Source organism: Lineus longissimus, chromosome 13 (genome assembly GCF_910592395.1).
Source record: "Lineus longissimus chromosome 13, tnLinLong1.2, whole genome shotgun sequence".
Taxonomy (NCBI): Eukaryota; Metazoa; Nemertea; class Pilidiophora; order Heteronemertea; family Lineidae; genus Lineus; species Lineus longissimus.
In genome coordinates this window covers 7,020,376-7,046,409 of record NC_088320.1, presented here as the reverse complement: position 1 = coordinate 7,046,409, position 26,034 = coordinate 7,020,376, and the positions used below count along the sequence as shown (strand labels likewise).

Sequence of the window (26,034 nt, the reverse complement as noted above, 5' to 3'; positions counted from 1 at the left end):
TTGCAAAAATGCCTTCTCCACCTTTCTACTTGCAGATCCATGAGGAATTAGGATGTGTCCACCATGAGATAATCTAAGTATCAGATGCTAAATGTTCTCTTGAAACATGTTGAGGATTCAGTGAAAGATGACGAATAACAAATGAGGGAATATTAGGGCCGTTTATCAAACAAACCAGACCAGACAAGACCAGATCACATCACCCACGGCCACTGATCACATTCGTGCGGCCTTCAGTGCATTTCAGATTCGTTTGCCCTTTCATCACATCGGGTAGATTTTATTTGGGTATTGTTGCTACATTGTAGTATGTCAGTGCATATCCGGTACATTTACAAGATTTATCGATTGACTTTTGGTGAGGTGGTCGAATCACTGTGCAGTTATCTAATCTGTTCCAAAAAAGCGATTGCAAATGAAGAACAAACGCATGCTAATCATTCAGATCATTTTTCAAAATCAGAACTGCAGATTTCCTATCGTCAGTGCTTCTTCGAATAAATAGCCTATCTTTTGCATGATTGTGCTGAATCTGCATTTAGTCGCCGACGGGGGAGATGTTAGTTTTTGTGTCCCCAGGGGAGGCGTTTGGTTTCAATTCTAGCTCCATTTGCATCCTGCGGGGGAGGAAAACTGTCAAATTGTTGACTTGGCGGAGATGAATATTCAAAAAGTGTTGCTATAAATCTCCACAAAAATGATCGTATGATAAGAAATGAAAATGAGGTTGCAACTGCATAATATTAGTTTTATTTTTCAGTGAACAGGACACTTCAACTGACATGCTTTTCTCCAACGCGGAGTAAAAATGTTTACCTTGTTTGCCGACATGGTAAAGTGAACCATTAAATGTCTTTGCACAATCAGAATGAATTGAAAAAGGACTTTTGCTAGAGTGTTTGGTATGTGCCCGTCCAATTGGTCAGTTACCGCGCCAATCATGGCGTATTACTTTGGGCAGGGCGTCACCCGACCACGGCATTTTCGCTCCTGAAAGATCTTCACCAAAGGAGTAGGACCTGGGACCAGTTTAGTGCAATGAAACCTTCGCGACTGTGCACGTGCGTTGAACGAGTATCGTGACAGTCTCTCAGTTGAACAGTTAGCTTTCTACATCTTGACCCTCAATGTATTGACATTACTCAGCTTCCAGACAACGCGCGTCGGTGGAGGTTACGGAGGTAATACCGCTGGAAGTTCAGTGTGGCTTTCTTGGCGAGGGACGTTAGATAGGTAGGTACCTGGGAACCGGTCAGTTCGTATGGCGCCATGACCGAGTCGTATCCGAGTGCATTATTGGCGAAATATCTGTAGTGTCATGAGGGGCAAAGCCATGGGAAGCAACAGGTTATTCGGCGTACGAGTGGAGTGATAGACATAAAGAGAGGTATTTTGGTGCCGGGAAATCCAGCGACTTGCTTCATCCGTGCGCTAACCCATCTTGAATCACCCCTTGACTCGGCCTGCTGGGGGCACAGCGAAACCAGATGATTGAGGGTTAAGACACACAAAGGCCATCTTAGTGATTATCTGGTTATTCAAAATTCCTAATGCGGTTGGTAGGACTCGGAAGTGTCATTAACAGACGCCAACCGCACAAACAAGTCATTTCTACTTCAGCGATCATTTTCCATTATTATATCAATCTCAATAATTTAATAGTTACGCAGTTATAGCTTATTGCTGAGAAGAATATCGATGCTCTAAGGCGATTTTATCACGGATGCATCCGTGATTTTATGCTGTCTTCGCTCCCGCCATTCCAGGACCGACATTCAATCTGGACTATAGTGCATGCGCCCGTGTCCTCGATTCATCCTAGTTTCCTCGTCGATTGGTTTCGGTGGCGTCTAACACCAACACTCCTCGTGCTTGTATACCTAAACGAGTGTCTGGCGAGCATGCTTCAACCCGATTTTTTTCTCCTAGAGGTTGTTGTCCGGAGTTGGTAATCGGGCTAGTCAACCTGGCGACCAAGCTAGTTCAGCTTGGCAATCGAGGCGAGCAGACCAGTGATCTTGACCAATATACTATCGGAAGATTTCTTGGTGAAGGTTGCTGATGATAGTTGCGCGGGTAATCCGGTGTAGAAGTTCGATTGTCCTGTGATAGAGTTCAGGGAACAAAAGAATCATGCGCTTATACATGCTTCCCGAAATTGGTGGCTTGCATTGGAACTAACTTTTTCCCCCTTGTCCGTCATTAAAGGCATTCAAGTGTGTTGGTCAACCATGACTATCTCCTTTGTCCCTCCACCATAAGGCCTAGTTTCCCCTTATGACATCACTATTTCGGACACTCAGCGCCCCATTTCTGGAAAGGTGTATAGTCTCTGAGGTGTTGACAGCCATGGCATCTACAGAACCTTGTACCATAATCCGTCAGAATAAAATAGGGCCGGACCCTTTTTTCAGGAGGACATTTGCTACTTCTGCACTTGCCACAAGACTAGAGACTGCAGAAACGCTTGATTACTATACGGTCGCCGAACTTTGGAAAGCATCATGCAAGCCAATCGGTTTGCGGTCATGCCATAGTTACTCAAAGTATTCGATAATTAATTAAGAAGCTAATCTCTTTGACGCAAATCTACGCTATGGCGGTACGTTTTTTGCATCATCCGTTTTTAGGCAACTTGTGTTGTTCAGATGATTTATCGTTTGAAACAGGAGTTGAATTTGATTAACATGTAACATGTTACTTATTGAGAAGACGAAACGCATGTTGCTGCAATGCCCTCGGTTGACAAAGTTCTACCGTATTATTTCGGTAGTTAACTCTGGCGCCAATGCGGAAGAGATCGCGACTTATCTATTAGTTTGCCGGTCACCATAACGACCAGAATTGATTGTATGTCCCTGGTGTATCCCTGGCAGAATATTAAGGCAGATATTGCCCTCTCCTCGGGACGTGATCTTTGTTGACATGGAAGACGTATACCGGTAAGTAATCAGTGATCAACGATCAGACGGGTAATGCTGCCCAGGACTTACGGGGGCTCGAAACGTTATACTAACATCATAGTTGGACACCATATTCAGAGACATCGCTTATGACCTTGGGCAATGGACTGTACATCGACCTCGATTCTCACGTCCTGTTATGAGAAGTAGAACGGCCCGCACTTGTTGCTCTCGCCAAGCAAAATATTACATCTGAGAGGACAGTCCTCATACGGTGAACCGTTTTACTGATCCAGAGCTTACTATCAGTGTTCGTATGCCAAATGAGTGATTGGCTCTATCATAAAACCATATCCAGCTGAAAGAGTCAAACCAGGCCGTTACAACTTTATCATTTTCATAAACGTATTTTGAGAGCACTCCCACTAGGAGACAAATGACTATGTGCACCAAGTAACCAGACTCAGTGACCGATTCATGGGAAACCTGTTGACTATACGTCACATCCGCAATTACTGTTATTCCAACAAGGCTGGCCATGGTTTGACTCGGACGGACGCTGAGTGAGAATGTTCAGGGGTTGTCGATGAGTGTTACACACTTTTGCACCGACATGAACACTCTGCTACAAATGGCACCCTGGCATTCTTCAAATTCTCTTCTTCCTCCTCATATCTCTTTGCCTCCCCCTCCTTCTCTTCCTCACCCTCTTCTTCCTCACCCTCTTCTTCCTCCCTTCATTTTTTCACTTCTTCGTCTTCGTCATCTTCAGCGTTCGTGTGAGCACCGGTTGCGTTCTGTATGGATCGAGCAGGAGAAAAACGACACACAAATAACCCAATAACTGTTTATTTTGACTTGGATTTGGCCTGTTGGCTGCCTTGGCAGAGACAGTGGTTCAAACTCTGACAATATCTGAACCTGTACGCACAACACCCATTCAATTATTGGTATTTTTAAGTCCTGTGTTTTTCAAAATGACATATTAAGAACTTGGGGTATTAACTTGACAAGCAATATATCGATTTTAAATTACATTTCTTTGACATTTTTACCCCCGTAGATTATATCAATCAATTAGGAAAAATGTGGATGCACGCTGAATAACACAATGTATAAATGATTGATTTGGCGGGTTCAAAGAAGATACGGTCAACCCGTTTCAGCATATAACGTGAACACTATGCTATCCTGGATAAGCGACTTCGAATTCAACTGACAATGTTACTGATCCTGTGGAAAAGGATGTGTCTAAGACCATGGGTGATATGAATAAAGACTAGCAAATGATTTTATCTAAATCTCCATGTACATTTACACTAGGCCTTCCTGTACAAAACCGGAGTAAAAGCATTTGCTAGTCTTTATGTAGACAGAAGGAAGGCTGGAATATGTGGTACTATATTATGTACATGTTTATCGAGAAATTTAATGATGACACCATTAGAATTTCGATCCAACTGATGAAAAACCAAACTGTCCAACTTTTCCATTGTTTCTGTAGTATCGAGCTCTTTTAGGCATTAAAATGACGTTTTTAGGGGATGATGTAACGTTGCAACAAGGTACAATCTATGTATTTCGCCCCGTTTTATGCGGGATTGTGGATTTCTAGCATAGACAATTATATTGTTAAACGTCTAGAACCGCACAGGGTATTACTCAATTGCTGTAACACTTGTTGCGTGAGAAGCAGTAGTGGGATCAAGTAGCTTTTGACCACGGATCGGACCTGTCCGCCGACCTTTCCGGCGGCTGCAGAGTTCAACGCAGTGGGGTAACTTGACTGTGCTCTTAAGGAAACGAGGGTGGACATGTGAGGGTTTTACTCAACTGCTGACGGACTTTTGTGAACGGGACAACAGTAAACGTTCTAACATGATGGAGGTGGCAAATGCTGCACTGCATTCTTTGTTTGGCACACCGTATGCGTCACATATGATTCACGTAGTTTACTTCGAGTAGGACACGGCGTAATTCAGTGTCAATTCAGATTAGACTTAGAGAACCAATCTCAAGGCAACTCAGGGGAATTAACGCTGTAACTGCCTTCGACGGCTGAGTTCACCACACCGAGAGTCATCAGCAGTGCAGGAAAATAAATTCTGATATTTGATCACGACCCAAAGTAAGGGCTGTAAGATTTTGGCTGGTGACATCCAAAAGCTATGAGTCTCTTCTTCACATGGTTGTGGAAGAACGGGGTGAATTAATCAGAGATGTCGTTGCACTGTGCTCAAGGTGACGCCGATGACTTTTAGATTTGAAAGAATTGGATTCAACGCAGTAATCCAACTAAGTGAGTAAAATAATTGACAGACCAAGGTGCTTCAAGGTTTTCCATGTACGTTGTACGAAAGTACTTGGCAAAGCAAGCAGGAAAACAGACAAGAGAGGAGAAAAATCAGCGAAAAGCTTCAAATGAGGCATGCAATTGGGTCAATAGAAACGATCTCCAATGTAAAACCGTTAATTCCTGGGTATACGACAACATTAGTGGTATTTATTTTCAATCTGATCAGGACATCTAAGAATGAATTCTGATTCTTCCCCTCACATTAGCAGTTACCAAAGTAGATAAGGCCAAGTCAAGTTGAAGCTAGCGTTTGTGACGAAATTTGCTATCAATACCCAGACTCAGAGTATGTAATTGGCAGGTCTCACTACTGTTTACACTTATTCAAGTTTCTACCGGTCGCCCCTGCGCCGTCTGTCCGTTATAAGGGAGGAGGGTAAACCCGAAACGACACTCTGTCGCAAGCTTCGGCAGAATAAAGGCTTAAGGGCCATTTGGGTTAAATCTCGAAGGAACCGCAAGACGTGTCCGATCCCCTCAGCGAATATCGATCCCTATTTCTGGGAATGCAGTAATTATCCAAGAGGACAATGTTTGTGGATCAAACCAGCGGGTCACTATTACTTATTGAGCGAGAGAGTTAGGTCGCGACGACCGGACCGACGCACAGACGGTGGGGTATATAACCTGGACCGCGGAATACTAAAACACTCGATGATGTTATCTGGATCAGTTATAGAGGAGGCAGATTTAAATCGGTCCTTTTAGCTTGGTTACTGCTGGTGTTCTCGGATTACTTTGAAGTTGTACAGTTACAAGGTAAGTTACAGTAGTTTCTTCCAGGTTCTTTTTTTAAATGGTGTAAGCAGTTGTCGTTCATTTAACTACATTTTTTTCATCTTGAATATAATTGTTGCGCAGTGTTGGTGCCGAGAAGATGATTATACCTTTTACTTTTTGTGCAAAAGACATGATCACAAAAATAGATATTGATGTATAAACAACATTTTGGTTTGATATTTTGTTTGTTAATTTGTTGCTGATTACATAGATGTCAGACGTATAACTTCCAATACGCTAGTGTTGGCTCAGGTCACGCTTATGCAATTCTCCGTCCGCATCGATTTCCTAAAGGTCTCCAATGGATTTAAAAATCATATATACTGTAGACTATGTCCACTGTATGTTGCATTCATGATTAAGTTGGTGCTTGTTCGAAATTGCTTAAAATCATATCTACACGAACTTCGGAATGTTCGCTGATCGATTCCGCGTAAAATCTTGATGCGAAAGAAAAATTCGCGAAATACATATTTTGTGTTTGGAAAAACCGAAAGAAATTACGTAACCACATTGTTCTCCAGTCTATCAAAGAGTCATTTGAGTAAATCTTGATGACGTCGATCCCCTATAAAAAAGCTTTCAATGTGGTCGATGGACCTAAACAAATCAACGTAATGTATTATAGGAGCCAAGGGAATCGTGGTATTTGGCCGGGATTAAGACCGCGTTTACGTCTACCGTTTATCATGTTATTATCGATTATGTTGGCTCCTCGTCGATCGGAAAAAGATCTTGGAATGCGATTTTTCTCTTGATACTTGTTGCATCAGAAGCAGTGGAAACAAGTAGTCTTTGACCGCGGACCTGTCCGCCGACGTTTTCCGGTGGCTGCAGAGTCAAACGCTGCGGGCATCTTGACAGCGCTCTTAAGGAACAGAGGGTGACTGGCATGTTGTAGTTAGTGTCGTTCAAGAGAGTCTGGAGTACATTATTGGGTTCCTACGATGGCCACATCTGGTTCCGTGGAACCCAGTTAACGAGCGGTGGTGTAGTGGTTATATTGGATGCCGAACACCCGACCAGGTGGTTGGGGCTCGGGTCCATCTCAGAAAATGTATGCTCTCTGACGGTAGTGGTCGAAGATGAATGGTTAGCTACTGCTCTTCTTTGATATTCCTCAAAGACCTTGGAAGCCAAAGCGCCTTTGGAAAGGATTTAACTTCAATTTCTGTATCAGACACGAGGGCAGCCTCTGATAACAAACTGCTAATAAAGGTTCTCGGAATGTGTCATCAGTCATCTGCTGAGACATGTTTAAAATCTTTGAGTTTAGAGATAATTTGTAGCGGATTGTCTGAGATCTCTTCGGTTTAGCTGCTCACATTTGAGGGCAATAATCAATATTAAGGTAACGCTTGTGGTAGGAATAAGGTCGTGACATGTTGCTGAGGTCTTTACTTAAGTTACACTTCCTGCAGATGTTGGGCGAGTGTTGTATCCTCAAACAAATGAACAAAGAACTTCGCAAACTACATGTAGGGCTTACTCATACCCCAGGCGTCGATATATTTTTATCATAGTCGGTTTCCCACCTCATCTTTGGCTGACAAAACGTCAGTAAGTCAGTGTATTCCTTTCCCTGTCGGCAACCGTTGGATGACTGTGAATCGAAATGCTACTTTGTATGTTTCAGAGTATATAAGATAAATCCCCATTCTCAGAGATCGCGTGAAAACAACTTCGCTGGAACTGTGCTGAAACTTTATTCGTGCATGATTAGGAATTTGGGCCGGAATAGACTCGAACTAGAAGTCTTGCCATAAGGTGATTCTCGAAATAACTTGAACAGAGAGCTGTTTTATGGGACACATACTGTTATCAGTACGACCACTTAGCTATGAGTAATGTTACTTTCAACATGTTAAAAGTTGGAACTTATATGTTTTAGTGGCATAAATAACGGAGATTGATTCACCTGGTTAAGTCAATATTTGTGTTTTTGAGTCAATTGCCAAATAACTTGGGTATAGCACTTCACTTACATTGAACAACAAACGTCATTTTACACATATCTAAAAAGGAAGGCCATAACTCAAACGTTATCTCTTGATAAAATCACTTTTCTCGCTGATGATATGAGCTTGTTCTAGTTCTGTTAACACTATAAGATCATATCATCAACGACCAACGCCAAACCCAGCGATTTGTGATTTTACCGTTGACGAGATCTTTTAGTCGATTATAATCACAGGTCGCAGCGATAAAACTCGCCCGTTTGCGCGACGCCTAAAGCTGCGGAAAGCGAATGATCGCCAAGTGGTTATCGGGTGAAGAGGTTAGTGTGGCGTATCGATGTCGGAGAGGGAGCGGAGGAGGATTAAGTCCTCCTTGACCGGTATATATCTCGGAGTGTCCTCACTGGAGACGTAAGGGGCGGGAAATATTGATCTTGGTGGGTAATTGACGAAAGAGTCACACTGCACTCTTAGAAAGAAAGGTTTTTCAGCTTTCGAAAAACCCGCGTCCTCACAGTTCAGCACTAATGTCGAAATATTGCAATCGACAACCCAACCGCGTTGAACTGCGTGATATTGATGATAAACCATTGAGCGGACAAATGAGTTATTTGTCTCAATATCGGAGGCTATTAAAGACGGAGTAGCAGTAGTAATGGCTTAATCTCTGACTCACACTCAAATCTGTTGCTACTGTGAGAAATCCGGGAATTAACCGCAAGTGGTCAATTGCGATATTGCTCATTACTAGCTTGATAACAACTTGGATGAGTAACGGGGCAACTGATTTGTGATCACAGGCGATGGTAGTGAGACAGTGCAATCGGACACCGCTCGGGGTTAATCAATTTTCAGACTTGAGTTCACTTTCCTTTGCACCGCGCTGTCTTGTGGCGGTGGCTTTCACGCCCAGGTTGCGTGTGGTTGGTCTCAACCGCCCTTCGTCCAAGGGGTAGTGGTATGACGGTGATGCGGTGAATTTTCCCGAGAATTATCACACATAGAGAGCAATTAGTGAACATTTCCTTAACGGGGAAACAAAGTGTAATGAGGTCAAGATTACATACTTGTGTCGTATGGAGCCTAAAGGTTAGCGTGATTGAGTTGTTGCCTAATGTCCATCGAGATCAATCATGGTGACTTGTGTATCATTAAAACAAAGTACTTTGGTAGCTCATAGTCCACAGGATTATCAGAGAGTGCGACGATCATCCTCCTACCAGTAGACTCCCTGGGCAGCCCATTGCGTCAACCTAATGGGGTCTCACGAGGCCGGCCCACTACGTCCGGAGTGTACACAGACATGATATACTGAATTTAGGAGATTCGAAGCCATAACCTCAGTCTCGGTCGTAAGAACATCATACAAGCCATGCATTCAACCACATTCCACAGGTTGCAAATAATTCCTTCGCGACTATTCGAAGGTGACATCATCGTCAAAGATAGACTCGTTTCGTCTTGAGCTTCAGGGTCAGATGCATTGAGGTTTCGCCTAATGCCAATCAGCATCCATATCGATCACTTTGGCATCATTAAGGACATGTCAATCGGGAATCCTGCGGTGCGTCAGTGCTAAAAAAAGATGCAGCGTCCTCCGGTTTAGGTAAAGTTGGCAAAAAACTAAATTACTCAGAAATAGCGCCAATGTACGTGGGAAATTTCTAGAAAGTCACTCAACTATAGAATGAACTATAGTTCTCAAATTGGTTCGTTTCTGTGGGGAATTGTGGTTGATGTTATATTCATTTCATTGTCGAGAAACTCAGCATCCGCCACCACGTGGTAATCAACACCATTCGTAGCGTCACCTCACGGAGTGGTTTAGTCCAGGGCAACCATTAGTTCCCGTAGCCCTCCATCGATCAGACAAAGCTACCCCGGGAAGCCGTCGCTTTCATCTCGGGAAGTGGTTTGTATTCATACACGGTCATATCAATGAGCACTTGATTACATACTTCCGTATTCGGCGTCTACGGTAATTGGTCATTCAGTAAGGTTAGCCGATGGCGTCGACCGGCTGAGGTAGTCAGTGCAGGGGCTTCTCTCGTCCGGGTGTGTTGACAATCAAAGCATCAACACAAGCAACCGAATTGGTTTAACCTTGTCTTACGCCGGAGTGGAGTGGCGTCATTTTGACGACATTTTAACGCCAGCGTTAGTGACATAACTTGCTTTGACTCGGTGGGCCACTTGCATGGTTACTTGTGTGAAGGAATAAAGCATGTCCATGTGGGGGCACCCACATGTAACAACTATCTCAACCTCAGAATAAATGCAGATCGGTCTCTTTGTGAGCGACCACATTTTATAACCAGAAAAAAATATATGCGCAGACTGAACCAGTTGATCGACCCGAAAGATTGGTACAGTCCAGTATCTGTAACTTGAAACTATTCCTGATGATTCTCAGCCAGACTGTACCGCTGGAATGATTTGGCGAATACTATCTACTCCCAGTGAAGGGATTTTGCTGGCTGGTCGGAAATCTCTGTGTGAGAATGCGATAAATCTGCTGTCTGAGGCTATTCCGGGTGCGCCGTGGCTGGCGGCCTGCCGAGATTGAGGTACCACTACGGACAGAGGTGTCTTGTTTCATTCAATTTGGCAGTCTGGGTCTTTGGTAGTACATTACTGGCAGGTATAGCAGTCTTGGTCTTTGGTAGTACATTTTTATACGGGCAGGTATAAATAAAGCGGTTCACAAATAAACCGGATTAATGATGCCAAAAGCAAAGATGCGATCTTTCTTTCCCCCGGAGATTTCTGTTGCGGTGTTTTTCTATTATTTTACATTTTATAGTCCCGTTTTGCGATGGAAACGAACACTGTACATGTACTTCTAAATAAGCTATGTCGAATGACATTGACATCTTTCGTATAATTCCTTTGGAATGGTTACAACCACGATGTTTTTCTGTTTACTCAATCCCTACAAGACATTTTAATAAATCTAATCTTTCGAGACAGCTCTTTATATTTGTTTATTGTAAGTTTTGATTGGGATTCGGCGGCGTCAACGTAGCAGCGAAGAACGCAATCTCATCAGACATCGTATCACCGATTACCCTCGATTACCTTGGCTGTGACCAGTCGTAATGCCTATCGCAGCTAGGATCAGACGGGTATAATTCCAGGGGCAGTGATATCCATCAATGTGGCATTAGTAAGATCACTGTCAAAGCATTAGGGAAGCTCTAGTTGAGATAAGGCGAGATGACAAGCAGGTTCTTGCTTAAGGACGGTATGACCAATCACACGCCGAGTACTGTCCTTCATTGGAACAGTTGTGCTTTTCCGTGAAAGCATTTGACAAACGCTTAGCGATAATGGGGCGATTTACATGAAGGAAGGTGGTAATGACTGGACTTTGAAGTAACTGAACATACTGTTTCCTGAAAAGACCACTCTTGATAAATCCATCTTAAAGTGTACAAGATGTCTCGCTGAGAAGTGATTGTCAATAAGTACACTTGTTGGCCGAATAACATGCCAAAGCCTCCGATGCTTTATAATGTTTCCAAGGTAGAAAGAGGATTACCATCCAAAGTCAACAAAGCTTGCGATCGACACAAATTCAGACCTACTCTTGCTGTAGTTTTCTAAAGCAACTTTTGGTCAATATACTGACTACAGCTTCAGGTCACGCGTACTACGACTTGGTCCACCGCCAGGCAGACAGAATACTGTCTAGCTTCATGTACACGGAAGCTAAATGTCCACAGAGCGAGGGATCGAATTGCTTAGATGAGCAACACATTCTGCTGGCTTCAAATCGAATAAACTGTCATTCCAATTGTCTAGCCGGGTTGACGAGGCGAATGATGTGCCACTACGGATCGTACGTAGTAGCGTTCGTGTACACACCGATACGGCAGAGCTGGGTGCTCTTATCATATTATGTGATGGAGAATACGCAGAATCTCTGTGACAAGGTGAATGTGATAAATAATGCTTCTGTTCGATCCGTCCACTGTGGAACATCAATTCCTAACTGCTTTTATTGATTATACATTTTTTAAAAGATTACCAATCTTATCCATAGAGATTCCATTAATCCGTTTAAACACTGCTCCAAAATCGCTGTTGAACATACCAACACGGTAAAATCTACAGAATAGGCAGAAACGACAAAAGTATGAACTTTTTATGCTCATCACATCAAATCAGAGCCATTTTTAGGTCAATACATGGTTCTTTACTGCAACCGGTGCAGTGGTTTTGAATGTCCTACAGCATAGAATGTCCGGGGAACAAGTGTTCTATTCTGCGTTTAAATCCCTAATCTATCAACGGTCATGCCCTCTATAGAACTAATGCGTCAGAATACAATAAGACCGGACACTTTTTCCAAGGTGACATTTTCTACTTCTACACCGGTGCTGAAGAAGGGAGGATTTCGCCTCAAATAATTAATCGGTTATGGGTGATGTCTCGACAACTTTTTGAAGAAAGTTCCAGAAAAAAAACATGGCGTCGAGATGGCGTACAAAAGGTTTCAAAAACGCGAAACCAAATGGAAAATAATCACTTCAATAAAATTAAATAAACAAATTACGCTGAAAACTCATCAGATTTCATAACTGCATGCATAAAGGCGTTATCTGATCGCAAAATCCAATAAACCGGTCATTAAATTCAAACAGAAATATAAAGGAGGCAGGACGGAGACGGTAAACTTAACCAGTGGAGCGAGCGGTGCCTGGCCCGGGCTAGACTCGCGGCGCTGGGTCCCCGACCGTAGACACGAGACTATAGCGATTCGGTTCCCTCAAGGAGATGCTCAGGAATGGCTAGAGCCATCCAGACTCGCCAAACAATGGTTAAGATGCTCTGGGTTATTGGTAAACTTGTTGAATGAGGGAAAATATTAGCTATAAGCAACGTCTCCAAGATCTTAGTGGAGCCACGATATAACAGTAGCCAATTGGAGTGCGTTAGAAAACCGTTAGTGGTAATTGAAAATGTTTTAATGCGTTCTGATGTCAAGGTCTTTCGACTATTTAGCTGTTCGTTTTTTTTATTTACATATTATAAACATGTTCTTGGAAAAATAAACTTCGAAGTGTAACCGATAGAGTGCCTTGCTCATCTTTATGACTGTCGCCAGATCCAAACTATTCTGAGCGAACCTTTCGCATCAGTACTGTTGGCAATGGGCCACTTGGTCAGCGCAATTCGGCAAGTCAGTCCTTTCCAGTTCCTGATGTTAACCATAGATGGCATTATAAAAAATGAGGCGGGCATAAAGGCTTGCTCTTCCAGGCCACAGGAGGCATGAACAAAGCATCAAACCCTGTGAAGAAGGCACAATTTGCATTATAATCTATCAATCTGATTGGCTCATTCAAACGCCATCAGAAATATCTGTTCAGTTCTGTAAAGGCGAAGAAGTGTAGCTTATACAGTACGTCTCCGCGTGTTGGCCACTGCGACATGTCCAGCTAGCAACATGTTCAGCCAAGCAGTTTTCCCGACCATTTCCGAACATGAATTAGGACATGCGAAGATAGCCAAATGCAGAAAGGCTTTGACTTCGCGGTCCATCGTCAATGTATTGCATGTGTATACGTCGCAGCGACCAGAAAACTTACCCTCAGACTAGGAGCCCCTCTTTACAAGCTTTCGACTTTTGGTCCATTTGGTCAACTGGTCCTTTATCACGTGGCGTGACCAACTTCTTTCGATTCACAGGAACTGTGGACATCTACGCAATATCTTTGGTCATAAGCTTACCATAAAATCACAAAGATAAAAGTGTACGATGGCTTGACAAATTTGTCTAACAGATTCTGGGATGAATATTGCTATGCATTCGAGACCAATATCAACAGCGGAGATGACTGTTTTCGAGTTTTGGTGACAAACCTGCTTGAGTGAGGAATGATTGAACGTGTCTGCTTCCAAGAAGGGCCAGTTGGTGCCGCGTGCACCTGAATGTACGCCGAGTAGACGAAAACTCCCATATCGACGGTGTCCATACATTTCGTTTTTGCCGTTGCAAAGATGTTAAAACGACATCAATATCACTTCATATATATCGCGATATCATATTCATTGATAGTGTCATTATTACATGTAATGTACATGTGAAATGCTTTGAGAATGCTGTACGTTGTAAAAAACTCTATACGAACTTTTGAAACACATCGCAATATGGCAATAATCAGCTGTTGCATTGCCCCGAGGCATATATACTTAGCTGTCGTTTGCAAGATGGTACTGTGTGTTCCTTTTATTAGTTTTCTTATAGGCTCCCAATGACACAGGCAGACAAGCAGGCAATCGTTATTGTATCTGATTGCTCAGAAATTACTCTGATTATAATTGACAAAGCACAAGATTCATAGGGGCACATATTCCGTCCGTACTGGCGCATATCCGGTCGGTTAAGGTGAAGTCGGGAAGTCAAGCAACTGCTAAGAAGTTAAACATATATGATAATACGCTCGAGAAATTAAAGTTAGAAATCAAGACAGGTAAATGAAGGGCAAAATAGGGTATTTTCAAATTTGAACTCAAACAGTATGAATGGTATGTCCTTTGGACGCATAATTATGCCGGAACAATACTCACCTACCGCAAGGGGTTAACGAACAAAGGGTCTGAACCCATACAGTAACAATATAACCATGGGTATATTTACCAAATAATCACAACCATAGTCTACAACAGACGCTCCCGCGGCGTCGCACGATAAGAGAAATGATTAAAAATCTCCACCAACAGTCGTCTGCTGGGAACCAATAATTGGATTACTCTAGTAAATAGTTGTTAAAGCAGACTGATTAAATTGTTGCCTTTGAGTCTTTCCGTTCCGTTTCCGCATACCCGACTGTTAATGTTCAAAGATCCCGATATGTAGAACATGGGTAAATGACCTAGCAATATCATGGCTACTGTTTCGTCGTTTGAGGGCAAGGAGGAAAAAGGAAGTACGTCACTTCGTTGTTTCTGACATACCCTATGAAATGCCCTCTAGACGACATTCAAGTTCCACAGTGCGCGCACATCCGAGCTTCTGCAGACAGAACCTCGTTTTTCAAAGGGCTTCCCCAATGACGTCACCGGCACGTGACATACAGAACAGCAGAAATACAAGGGATCGGTCCCCTGTGAAAAAGTAAAAGTGGCACGGCAGTAAAGCAGGAACTCTAATATAACACGTAGAAGACGCTCTTCCCCTATTCTCCTTGATTCAAGGCAATGGTCCTATTAAAATGAGTGCCACGACTGATATTTCAAGAGAGCACGTATCGTGTGCCGAAACAAAAAAAAAATTCTCGAACTTGAGAAGGTCCAGACAAAATTAATGGTTATTGGTTAGATCACTGTTTCAGCAGACTGTTGCTCAATCCACGGTGAGTGAACATTGCTTGAAGCAAGATCAATTATCAATTATCAGCTATCAGCCTCTTTTGAATAACCCTTTAGAGGACGCAATGGGACTTCGTGATGGTGAGATGGGGATAAGAGTGACGAATCTGGGAAACTCGCATCTGTTGAATCGGTGGACACAGAAATGCACTAATTGGGAAAATGAACATCGGAAACAACAAATATTTCCCGGAATTGTCTCGTTTGACTATTAAACTCTCAATGATAGAATTTTCTTTCTGTGTTCTTTCTGACATAGGCGATGCATATACCGTAGTCATTGAAGGATGTTTCGCAACAAGCGCAAGAGCCCACTTTTTATTTTTACCGCCCGAGAAATGGTACCTTCTCATTTCCTGTTTAAAAGTCTGGTGCACAGTTTGCTAAATTCAGCGAGCCTAATAAACTTGTAAACAAAGGGGCCCGCAAAAGGGCTCCATTCATAAACTCGCAGATGACTTGACGATGCATCAACTACTTTGAAACCGACTGAGGCGTGAGAAGGACATTGAATTGCTCCTTCGAAATTCTCTTGAAGACCAGATAAGCCAGAACAAACACAAATGCAATAGTTTCTCCGACCTGTCTGGCAAGGTGTCAAGCTTTTAAAGTCAATCTCTATTCTAAAAAATCGTTGAAAAAAGAATGAAGCCATCACTTCTGAAAAAAATTGATCGGTCACTCAAGGAGTCTTATGAGCGTTTAAGCCAGAAAACAGGCGCCGTGTTTGGAATATTGCCACTCAAAGTATAACACCCAAAACAGATCACAAAACTAAAATAGAGACGAGGCCATTGGGGAATTACGTGTGGAGGGTCAAGAGGAACATATTGCATACCGGGTTGATAACTTGTGGTGTTCCTCACAAAACGCTTGTCAAACATGGGCGGATTAACATTTTTCGTCCTTGTTGAGTTTTGTTCCCATTTTTTGAATGTTTGGCGCTTTGTAGTTCGGTGTCATTTGAGCAATTATCGGGATAATGAGAGGGGATGTTGTCATAATCCAAGGCAAAGTTATAGCGCACGCGACTCATTACATTCTTCGACAAGAAGACGGTGTCCCCAAGGGATTATTCTAATAAGCTAAAAAAGTAAGGAGAGCAATTTAGTATCAATCGACTAACTTTGAAAAAAATACTTTTTGACATCATAAAAAATCATACCACCGATAGGCAGTCTTAGAATGGCTACCCTTTCACATGTTTACACTTTTACAGCATGATGAATCATATATCGATCAAGTGACTGTTGCTGTATTAAAGAGGTACACCATTCCGTCACATATGTTTATTGATAGTCCAACTACTTAGTACATGTATATATATTTCCCATTTTGAACACCAGGAGATGACGTAAGCCTTTATTATCAATTGATATTACTAAAATCACTCAAAGACATCTTCCTTTCCTATTAAAGCATGACTCTTGTTATGACATAATGTACAGATTGGTGTTCCACACGTTCCCACTTGTCGCGTATATCACACTGAGAAATAGTTTAAGCAATGCATCCTTTAATGATATCGCCATTGGATGTTTTCAACAGATTGTCGTCAATTAAGTATCTAACCGCAAACACGGGCACCATAATGAGTGATAATTAATGTCATTCATTGATGTCTATGATCTCGTTTGGTGGTCTGGGAAACATTGAATTACACCAAAATGCATCGATTGTTCGGCTGTCCCGATATCATGGAAAGTCATATTTGACAAATCATAATGAACTCCAGCGGAACTATTCGTTACGATGACTGGTTTTGGGAAAAGTCCCCTCGAATAACAATGATAAAGATGCCCGTAATTGAGATGTACAAGCCCTACAGTTTTTTCACTGCAACCAAAATATCGCTTATCCGATTACAGGTTTTGTTGTTTTTGTTCATGGTCTTTGACATCTAGTTCATCTTAGTAAAGAATATTGGAATAACTACAGGTGCAAACTCATTAGCGTTTGACGACACTAGAGATGACGATTTAATTAGAATTTATGCGCCTCTTGGACTTGAGCGAAAAATTAGAATGGTTATTTTTACTTTTAAGAACAATCCGAAATACATGTATTGGGGTGTCTAGCAGTTTTTGCACCTGAGCAAAAGTAAAAAGATATCAAGGATTCCTTGTAGTTTTGAAAATAATTAAAATGGCACATATCCAAACATCAATTACAGGGTATAGCAAATAGCCCCAGCGTTACATACTTAATACCACATTGCACAAAATCCTAGCTTGGATTATACACTCAACACGATTTTCTATAGTTAACCACATATGCATATAAACTCAATTTATACTTTCAGCTTTCGATTGTGCGCTGCCCTTGTCATAGCTTGAAGAAAACGAATGGATAGACGAGATAAAACAACGTAATATAGACTACTTATGGTTCGCCTAGACAAGACGGGATTTAAGACGTTTACAGGCCAATAATAGCCGCGGACAATACTTTAATTCTGAACTTTGAAGGACTGTCATTCAACGATAGGTCGCTGTGGGCATTGGGAGAAATGTGAGATCATCTCGGAATGCGATCGATTGGAATTGAAAAAGACACTAGGCGTGCATCCACAAGTTGAAAAAAAACCCTCAATTTGAGAAAGGAATTAAATGATATCTGGATTTTAGCCAGTTCTTGTCTTTTGGAGATAGATAAGCTGTTATGAGAGAGTACAAATGAATTTCAGAGGATTCGTTATTTCAAAACAACCGCAAAATAGGATATACCAAGACTTACTGTTTTATTTATCAGGTCTGTGACTGTGATATATTCTAGGATATTTTGTAAACGTCTAATAAAATAGTTGATTAGCCTTGATTTGGATGCAACTGTCTTCATTTCTTGCAGAAAGAAACGCATATCGTCCTATAGAGACGTTTGCAGCAGTTGATAATACACGTCAGAACTACTGGACGCAAAAGACAATATTATGAGATCGTTGGCCTGTGCGGCTCTGGTGCGGAGATAATCAGACTTTGCCGATAATTCCATCAACAAAACGGACTAGTTGAACCTTTAGGGAGACCATATTCTGAAACCTTTGTTTTTATCTAGCAGAGATAAAGTAGTGACGCATAGCGAAGGTCTGATATCAAATTTATTGTTAGTAAGTTTTGATAATCTCATATTTGGAGTTGAGCGGTGAAGCGTAATGAAGTTGCTATCTTGTTCTATCACAGGATTTCGAGGAGTCTGTCTGTTCTAGAAGCCGCTATTGGCCCTCTGACCGACCCAGGCGATGACGGACAGCCACTTGTTCTCGACACCGACGAGGCCACTCAACACTGTCCGTCACATTTAGTCACCAATCAGCTCCGATGGTCGGCGACCTCGTCAACAGACGAGATCAACACTCCAATGATTTCAACCACGGTGCATCATGTCCGACCACTCTTCGCACGCATTCCCTCATAGGAATATAACCGAAACTAATCCACGTAACTTCCTCGTTTCTCATATTAAGGAATTTGTGATTTTGCCAAACTTTTCACATCTTCCAACCTGAGGTTTAAACTCATCGTATAGGCATAAGTGTAATAGTGTTAAGGATTTTTGGGTGTCATAGGGATTCGGCCAAAATTGCAACGCAGAAGGAGACGGTGCCATTCTCAAAGTTACTTGCAGAAGTGTCAAATCGGCATCGAGGGACATCAGGGATTGCGTAGCTTTTCGTGACTCTTCCTGATGTAGGTCTTTGAAGACATTAATTTCGTATGAGACGAATAAACCAATAATTATAGTACATTCGATTTGCACAAAATCTCTATTGATTTGCCAAGAGTGGACCAGGTCGGTGTTTATCAACGTCCTTTGCATTCATATTGTCTAATAAGGTTAGACACACAAGCTGATTTTTTATTGACTGGTCAAATATATAGACGACATACCGACTTTAAACGGCCAAACACATTACAGTGACTAAACCTTTCCATGGGATTGGTGAGATAAATCACAAAATACGTTGAATAAAGGAAGAGAGATCATTCTTTCAGTGAAGTGTCGTCTTGTCTTAGTTGGGATATCAAGAACGTGGACCCGAACACGAGAGGACCTTTGGCGCTGATAAGAGGAGAGCATACAACTGTTTGTATAGAACAAAGTGAGTCACATAAATGGTACAATACTATATATGAAAGTAAAACTAAAGGGAGATTCGGTCCATTGGAACGTGATTAAGTCGAAGGCACAGAACAAGCTCCTCTAAAAGTGTCAAATAACTATTTTCAGGTTTAAAAACGGTCCAATATCCTGTTAGTTGATACGGAAGTGCCTGTTTTAGGTAACTCAAAAGTTGGTTCTGCTTTTTAAACTTATGTGTCTTGAATAAAACGTAAAAAGGTGGATTAGTGTCGCTCAAGGGATTAGCATTCGAAGAAGACAAAAGAAAAGACCTTCCTTTTTCATATCGTGCTTATCAGCACCATTGCGAACTCACAGCACAACATGGCCAACAGGACGAACCAAAACATACAATTACTTTTCCTACTCTTTCTATTACTTTTTGAGCCCGCCTCCCAATGCGGCCCAGGGCGGGGGTCGGGGCGGCGGAGGGGACCCAAGAAAATGACTCCATTAGTGTACAAGCAGCATGTGCCTAATGTCTCGGAAAATACGCTCGGAGCTAGCGGGATTGGGGAGGGAAAGATATCAAGGACGGATAAGAAAAAATTCAATCAGTTAGTTGTAAACCATAATCCAGATATCGTATTTCGGATGGAGGAGCGTACGGATGCTGACAGACGGATGACTCAGGTAAGTGCCTTCTTCATCTTCAGATCAAAAACTGTTTGAAGTTTTAAAAGTTATCATTTTGTCTCATTACTAAACTGTTATACTTTACCATGTTGGCTCGGTTGTGAAAAGTAAGATATGTCACCAAGCTGGTGTTGACCTTAACTCTTGCAGTCAGGCCCAGTAGAGGTACATTCAAGTTAAGGTTAACGTCAGTTAATTTAGTGATTAACTTTTTTTAAACAACCAGGGCCTTGCAAGTCAATTTAGTGATTAACTTGTTTTAAACAACCAGGGCCTTGCTCTCGCGAAAGTTCTCTAGTTCTTTATCTCTTGCTCAGTTTCACAAATATAAGACCAGTTGATTAATCACTACACATCGAAAGAATGACCAAGCTAGAATATGATGCCACGACCACTGAACAACCAATGATTTGCATGCTGCGGCCAAACCGTTGTCTTTCCAAAAAAGAACATACAAATTTAATGGCAATGAAAGACCATACGAATATTCTGAGGGACTCTCGACAGCAACGGTCTTAGATAGGCGAAACTAGAGTATGGTTTGACAGCTTACCATGCGTGTGAGTTATAACTTGTGAAGTTTTCTTTCTTTTACCAATCCAAGCTTGAATTTAACTTCACCAGAACACGGACTTACATTGTTAAATAAGTCACTGCAGAAGATGGAACAATGTTCACCAGCCTGTCGACTAAACAGTATTTAACACCCGTGAAACCTTTTTCTTAGGTACATTGTAGATGCCAGAACAGCAGAGACAGATTTTTAAGATGGACGCTTTCTGCATGCATGTCAGTGTGACACCCTGTATATGCCTTTCGGGTCAGCCAGCGACAGGAAATGAGCATGTGGTATTTTCTATCTTTAACACAAAAATTCGTGTTTTTATAAATGATACCAGATTGACTAAGGCTTATAGAGGACATATCTTGTATTTGTTTTGACCCAAGGCTATCGGGACACAGACTAGTGTCTCGACCTTGTTCATGCATACGTTCAGGATTAACTCTTCCTTTCTCTGAAAATTGTTGTCCATCGAATTTCCCCACGGGGCTTAGAAAATCTTTATATTGCAAGGTTGGTTTGCTCAGAAAATTTGAAATTTGAAATGGAGTTTGATACTTCAAAATTATACCAATGAACATACCTCATATGAAAAGATACATTGCAACTATATCGTTGCGCTCACCACCATATAAAGCACTAACATACATTCCATAGGCTAAGGTTTTATCACGCTGGTGTGTCAACTTTTTAGCCCCTTCATATCTCCAGTTAACGACAGCGCATTCCAGCTCACATTTCAAAAATCTCGAAACCCCTTTTCATTAAATAATGACAGGTGCCTGACACCTCGGGAAAAACGTAATTGCGACATTCCTAAATACGCTGAGAAAACTGTGCAGTATTGTTAATGCAAAAATCATTATCTTTTTTGAATGGTTGCTGGTGTTATACCGGCTGTATCCATGGCCGAGACTACAATGGTGATGTAACGCCTGATGATCTAACCTCGTAATCCACAGACAGGTTAGAGAATGGGAAATATTTGAAGCAAAACCGCCTACCATATTTAGGCAATGTTTGGTAATATGATTTATTACCATCAGAAAAGTAACGCCGGTGTAGCAGTTTAAAATGTCCTAGGATAGAATGCCCGGGAAACAAAGGATTCTATTAGGCGCTTCAATCTCTGAGCTATTGACGGCCAGGGTCTCTATAGAACCATATTGCAGAATACAATAGGGCCGGACACTTTTTCCAGGGGGGGCATTTGTTACTGTTACACCGGGCAAGCTGAGCAATTAGGTCATGATGCTGAACTATGTTTAAGCAAGTACAATAGGATAAACTTTAAAGTTTAACTGTCGGAATAATTTGCACCAACTATCACATAACGTATTTTATGTAATTCCAAGACACCTTGGATGCAGCAAAGCACTATTTTTAGTGAATAAAAACACAAGGTGCCTCATTTTCGTGGCAGCGGCAACCGTATCCGCTTGAAAATAAAAATCAAATTCAGTTCTTTTTTATTTATTTCTACAATAAATGAAAATAGTTGGTAATGACACTACGTGAATTAATACTTTTTCGGAAATACGTACATGTATATACAATTGATATTAAAAATCTATTATAAAGATGTTGATGGGTAACACATTGACCCCACCTATGACACCTTGTTTATTATGTGCATATCAAGTGGACAATCCCGGCTCGATACCCCGAAGATGTTTAATCTAAGTATCCGTATATTGATATTACAGCCAACCTGTGCATTTACGTCCCTCCCACCAATTTGTTTTCTATAAATAGGCCTGCTTTATGAAACTCCCATGGATTTAGAATAAATAGCGAATAGTTTTGGAATACCAGACAATTGACATGAATAAGACTGGCTGAAATAATCAAGTTTTTCAAATTGATGTATAAATCCTGAATGTTTCATTTGCGTAGCCTTGTAGACTCCAGCTTCTGACGTATTTTGAAATGAAGTGGCGTACAGGGTCGGTCATGTTCCCCCGGTCGGGGAGCTTCCTGCAATCAAAGCAGCTCTCTTCAAGCTTTACCGAAAACCAATTATAAAAGTAAAGTTAGCATGAAGGTAAATATGGCAGGTTTGCGGAACGGAAATGTTCCATGTGCTAGACTGTGGGCAACTTGTTCGGGGACGTAACGATGATCTGCCCGCACTGTGAGTACTCCAATGCCCACTGGAGCTAGGACATCCGGATTTTAAGATATTTTTCCTTCACCAGGTTTCGCAATCACAACCAGCGACGGCGTGCGAAGTTCGAAGGCCAGAGGTGTCATTAAGTCATGTGCAAATTCATAAGCGACACTCGTAAATCATCTTCTCGAAGTAATAGGGGAGATTTTCAGAGAAAACCATGGATAAAATACATTTACATACGCATACTTCGCACATGACGGTCGTAGCTCTTCGTAAGGCTGGGGAATCCTGGCTAATATCGTCTGGTTAAGACAACCGTTTTCAATATAACCATGGTAACAATATAACTTTATTGGTCTGATTTGGAGAAGTGTTAGCATTAATACATATTTTGGATAAAACATGATAAATTCCGCTGTTGCGAATTATACTCTCTCACTTAGCATGAGGATAGAGATTAGCATACCATTGAATAAAGCCCTGACGTGATTCACACAGGCATGTAGATCACCCCGTCCAACAAAAAAGAAGGCATTTTTTCTTAGCAAACACCTTTTCATTGTGAAACAATAATTGGTTTAAAACATGTTGAGTGGTAGCCGAGAGTGGCTATGTTTGTATGAAAAACCAAAGCATAATATGAACGGGCTGTCATGAGGTGAAAAGGTCGCGCGCCTTGCTAGGCGTAACAGATAATTGTTCGATTTGCTTAAGGTGTGTTGGACATGATCCTTACGTAACTTCTGTGTTGCATGTACGGCCGACAAGCGGTCAAAACGCTCGAGAAGGAATGTTTTTTTATTGAGATAGGAATGCCCCTCCAACCTTTGTTCAATTAAGAATTGTCGTCGCGATCAAAGAAGGAGATACGATAAATAGTAGAACTGGTAAAAAAATACACGGTCGTGAAGACGTAGAAAATATAACCCCTGATTAACCCGTGTTTTGATGTATTTGCATCGATGTGAGAAGACTTATGCATTTTATGAAGTCTTGCACAACGTCTGTTTATCCGCACTTATATTAATAGATTAGGCCCGGTGTAGAAGAAAAAATGCCCCCTGGAGGAAGTGTTCGGCTCTATCATATTCTGACGGATTATGGTATACAGAGGCCACGGCTGTCAATACCCTACGCCCCTGCACACAGTCGACCTTAAAGAACAGCAAATCCAGGATCAACATGATGGCACATAGCCTTAGATTTAGTTTTAGTAGCTGATAATGCTAACAAATACGTCTTTTTCGTTTGGGAAGCCAAAATATAGACATGGCGATATAGATTTCCATTCATGTCACAGTCACAACATTCTTCATAGGCTTTGGCACAGATTAGTGTGAGAAACTACCAGAAAGGCAAAGAAACCCGAAAAGCAATGTTAGTCTATAAATCGTAACTGGATAAAAAGTTTAGGAATTGGCTTACCAAAGGCTCCAGTCTGTGACCTAACCCTTATAGGCCTGGTGCAACAAAGTGCAGGTCAATATAACGACATCTGATATGTACTGACGGATTTGGCAAATATTTTCCTACGGTTTTGCACACACGTCGTCAGAAGGCTATCATATGTCTTATTCTTGACATATCCTAACTTAGACCTACACAGCAAATATGCCTATGCGTCTCTGGGCCCACGCCGAACATACCACACCAGCGTCCGCCTAAAACGATAGCACCAACTTATCATTGGAAAAAAAGGTATGACTGGATTCTTTTTTACAAGTATGAAAGTAAGGTTAAAGTGATTTCAATGGTGTACGAAACGTCAGGTCGAAGCTTTCAGCCAAAAAGAGAAACCAGGTTGATTTTAAAGTTGAGTTATGATCTTTGCACAAACAAGACGACAAACATTGTTCATCTCTTCCTTTCTCTCGCCATTTTACAACCATCCTGGAAAAATCTTTTGAAAACAATACCCTGAAATCATTGCGAGAATCTGATTTAAACGCGGGTCTTGTGGTCTGAGTGTCATGCATATCGGGTTTCTTTAGAGATAATCTATCATCAGGAGTATGGCCATTCTTAGGGATCCTCTCTGGCTCAGCATAGTGTAAATAGGCCTACTTACCTATGAGTAGACATGATAGAATGATAATTGGTCATTTTAGGGTTCCGGGCTATGATTGCAGGGCCATAGATTGGTGTTTGAGTATCAATTTGGCCCTCTTCAGGTTGAGATCGTGGCTTTGATGTTGTTTGGAGTTGTTTCAGAGGGGTCATCGGCAAGACAGGGAGACCATACGATGGTGGGAATTCTGTCCCATTGAATTTACACCAATATATTTTTGCAAAACTTTGTGACGTAAAAAAGGAATTTCTAATCAAGCTTGCAAGGAATCGACCTAGTTTTGCTGCAAAATCGGACCAATTCTTGCGTCAATCTTTCGTTAAGTACGTTCTGCCATAACTGATCGCCAGAAAGAGATTCTTGCTGACAGCGTATGTTCTACCGGCGTCACCAGTTTTCTCCTACTTTACATAACAAATCGTCCAGTGTTGCATTTCAGCTATAATGGTCATCATCTTGACCACCACCAAGGTTTTTGCATCTTATCAAAATATACCCCGGCTATGTTTAAAGGGAGTATAAACCATGTGGTTATAGTCAAACGCTCATCTATAAGATTTTACAGCATACATTATCGTTCCTCTTGGGGTTGTAGGTGTTAAGCGTAAGCAAGACGCGGGAGTGGTAATATAGCCGTCCTTAATCCTCTTGTCAACTATCCATGTCACCAACACAAACCAAGGTTTGCATACAACTCCCCCGGCCAGATATCAAACTGAAAAAAATGAAACACTCTCCTTGATATGGGGTAGTATTTAACCTTTTTAAACAAATCCGATAATCGGGTTTTTGAGAGAATTTGGTTCAAAAGTAAAGCTTGTTAGAGGATGTGTATACATAATACCTGACATGAGAATATTTTCCTGCGTGCCACATGTACACCCCACTGACAGATACAGTTGATTCAAACGGCTTGAAAGCTCACACGTCTATAAATAAACAATTTGATCGATATATCTTTTTCCTACGCCTACAACGTGAAAAAACGTGGAAACTTTTTATTCAAAAATCTCTGAAAAATTTATCAACTTTTAAAAGTGGTCAGTATTTCTTTTGCCCATTTGATATGGATACAAGCAGTGCATCTTAGAGTTACCAGCTACTCTAGAATACAATACAGTGTTTCCTGTGCATATAACATAAGATATATTCTAAAGCGATG

General features: G+C 41.6%; 1 protein-coding gene across 1 annotated transcript in view; it reads left to right on the top strand.

The window, feature by feature from the left end:
• The first annotated feature begins 5,862 nt into the window (after positions 1 to 5,862).
• The window catches only part of LOC135497858 (sonic hedgehog protein-like), a 35,933-nt gene continuing 15,761 nt past the window's right edge, over positions 5,863 to 26,034 (top strand). Inside the window, exons 1-2 of the mRNA XM_064787825.1 lie at positions 5,863 to 6,018; positions 17,677 to 20,126. Of these exons, the coding sequence (XP_064643895.1) occupies positions 19,818 to 20,126 (309 nt within the window). The 5' untranslated portion in view covers positions 5,863 to 6,018; positions 17,677 to 19,817. The remainder of the gene's footprint in view (positions 6,019 to 17,676; positions 20,127 to 26,034) is intronic.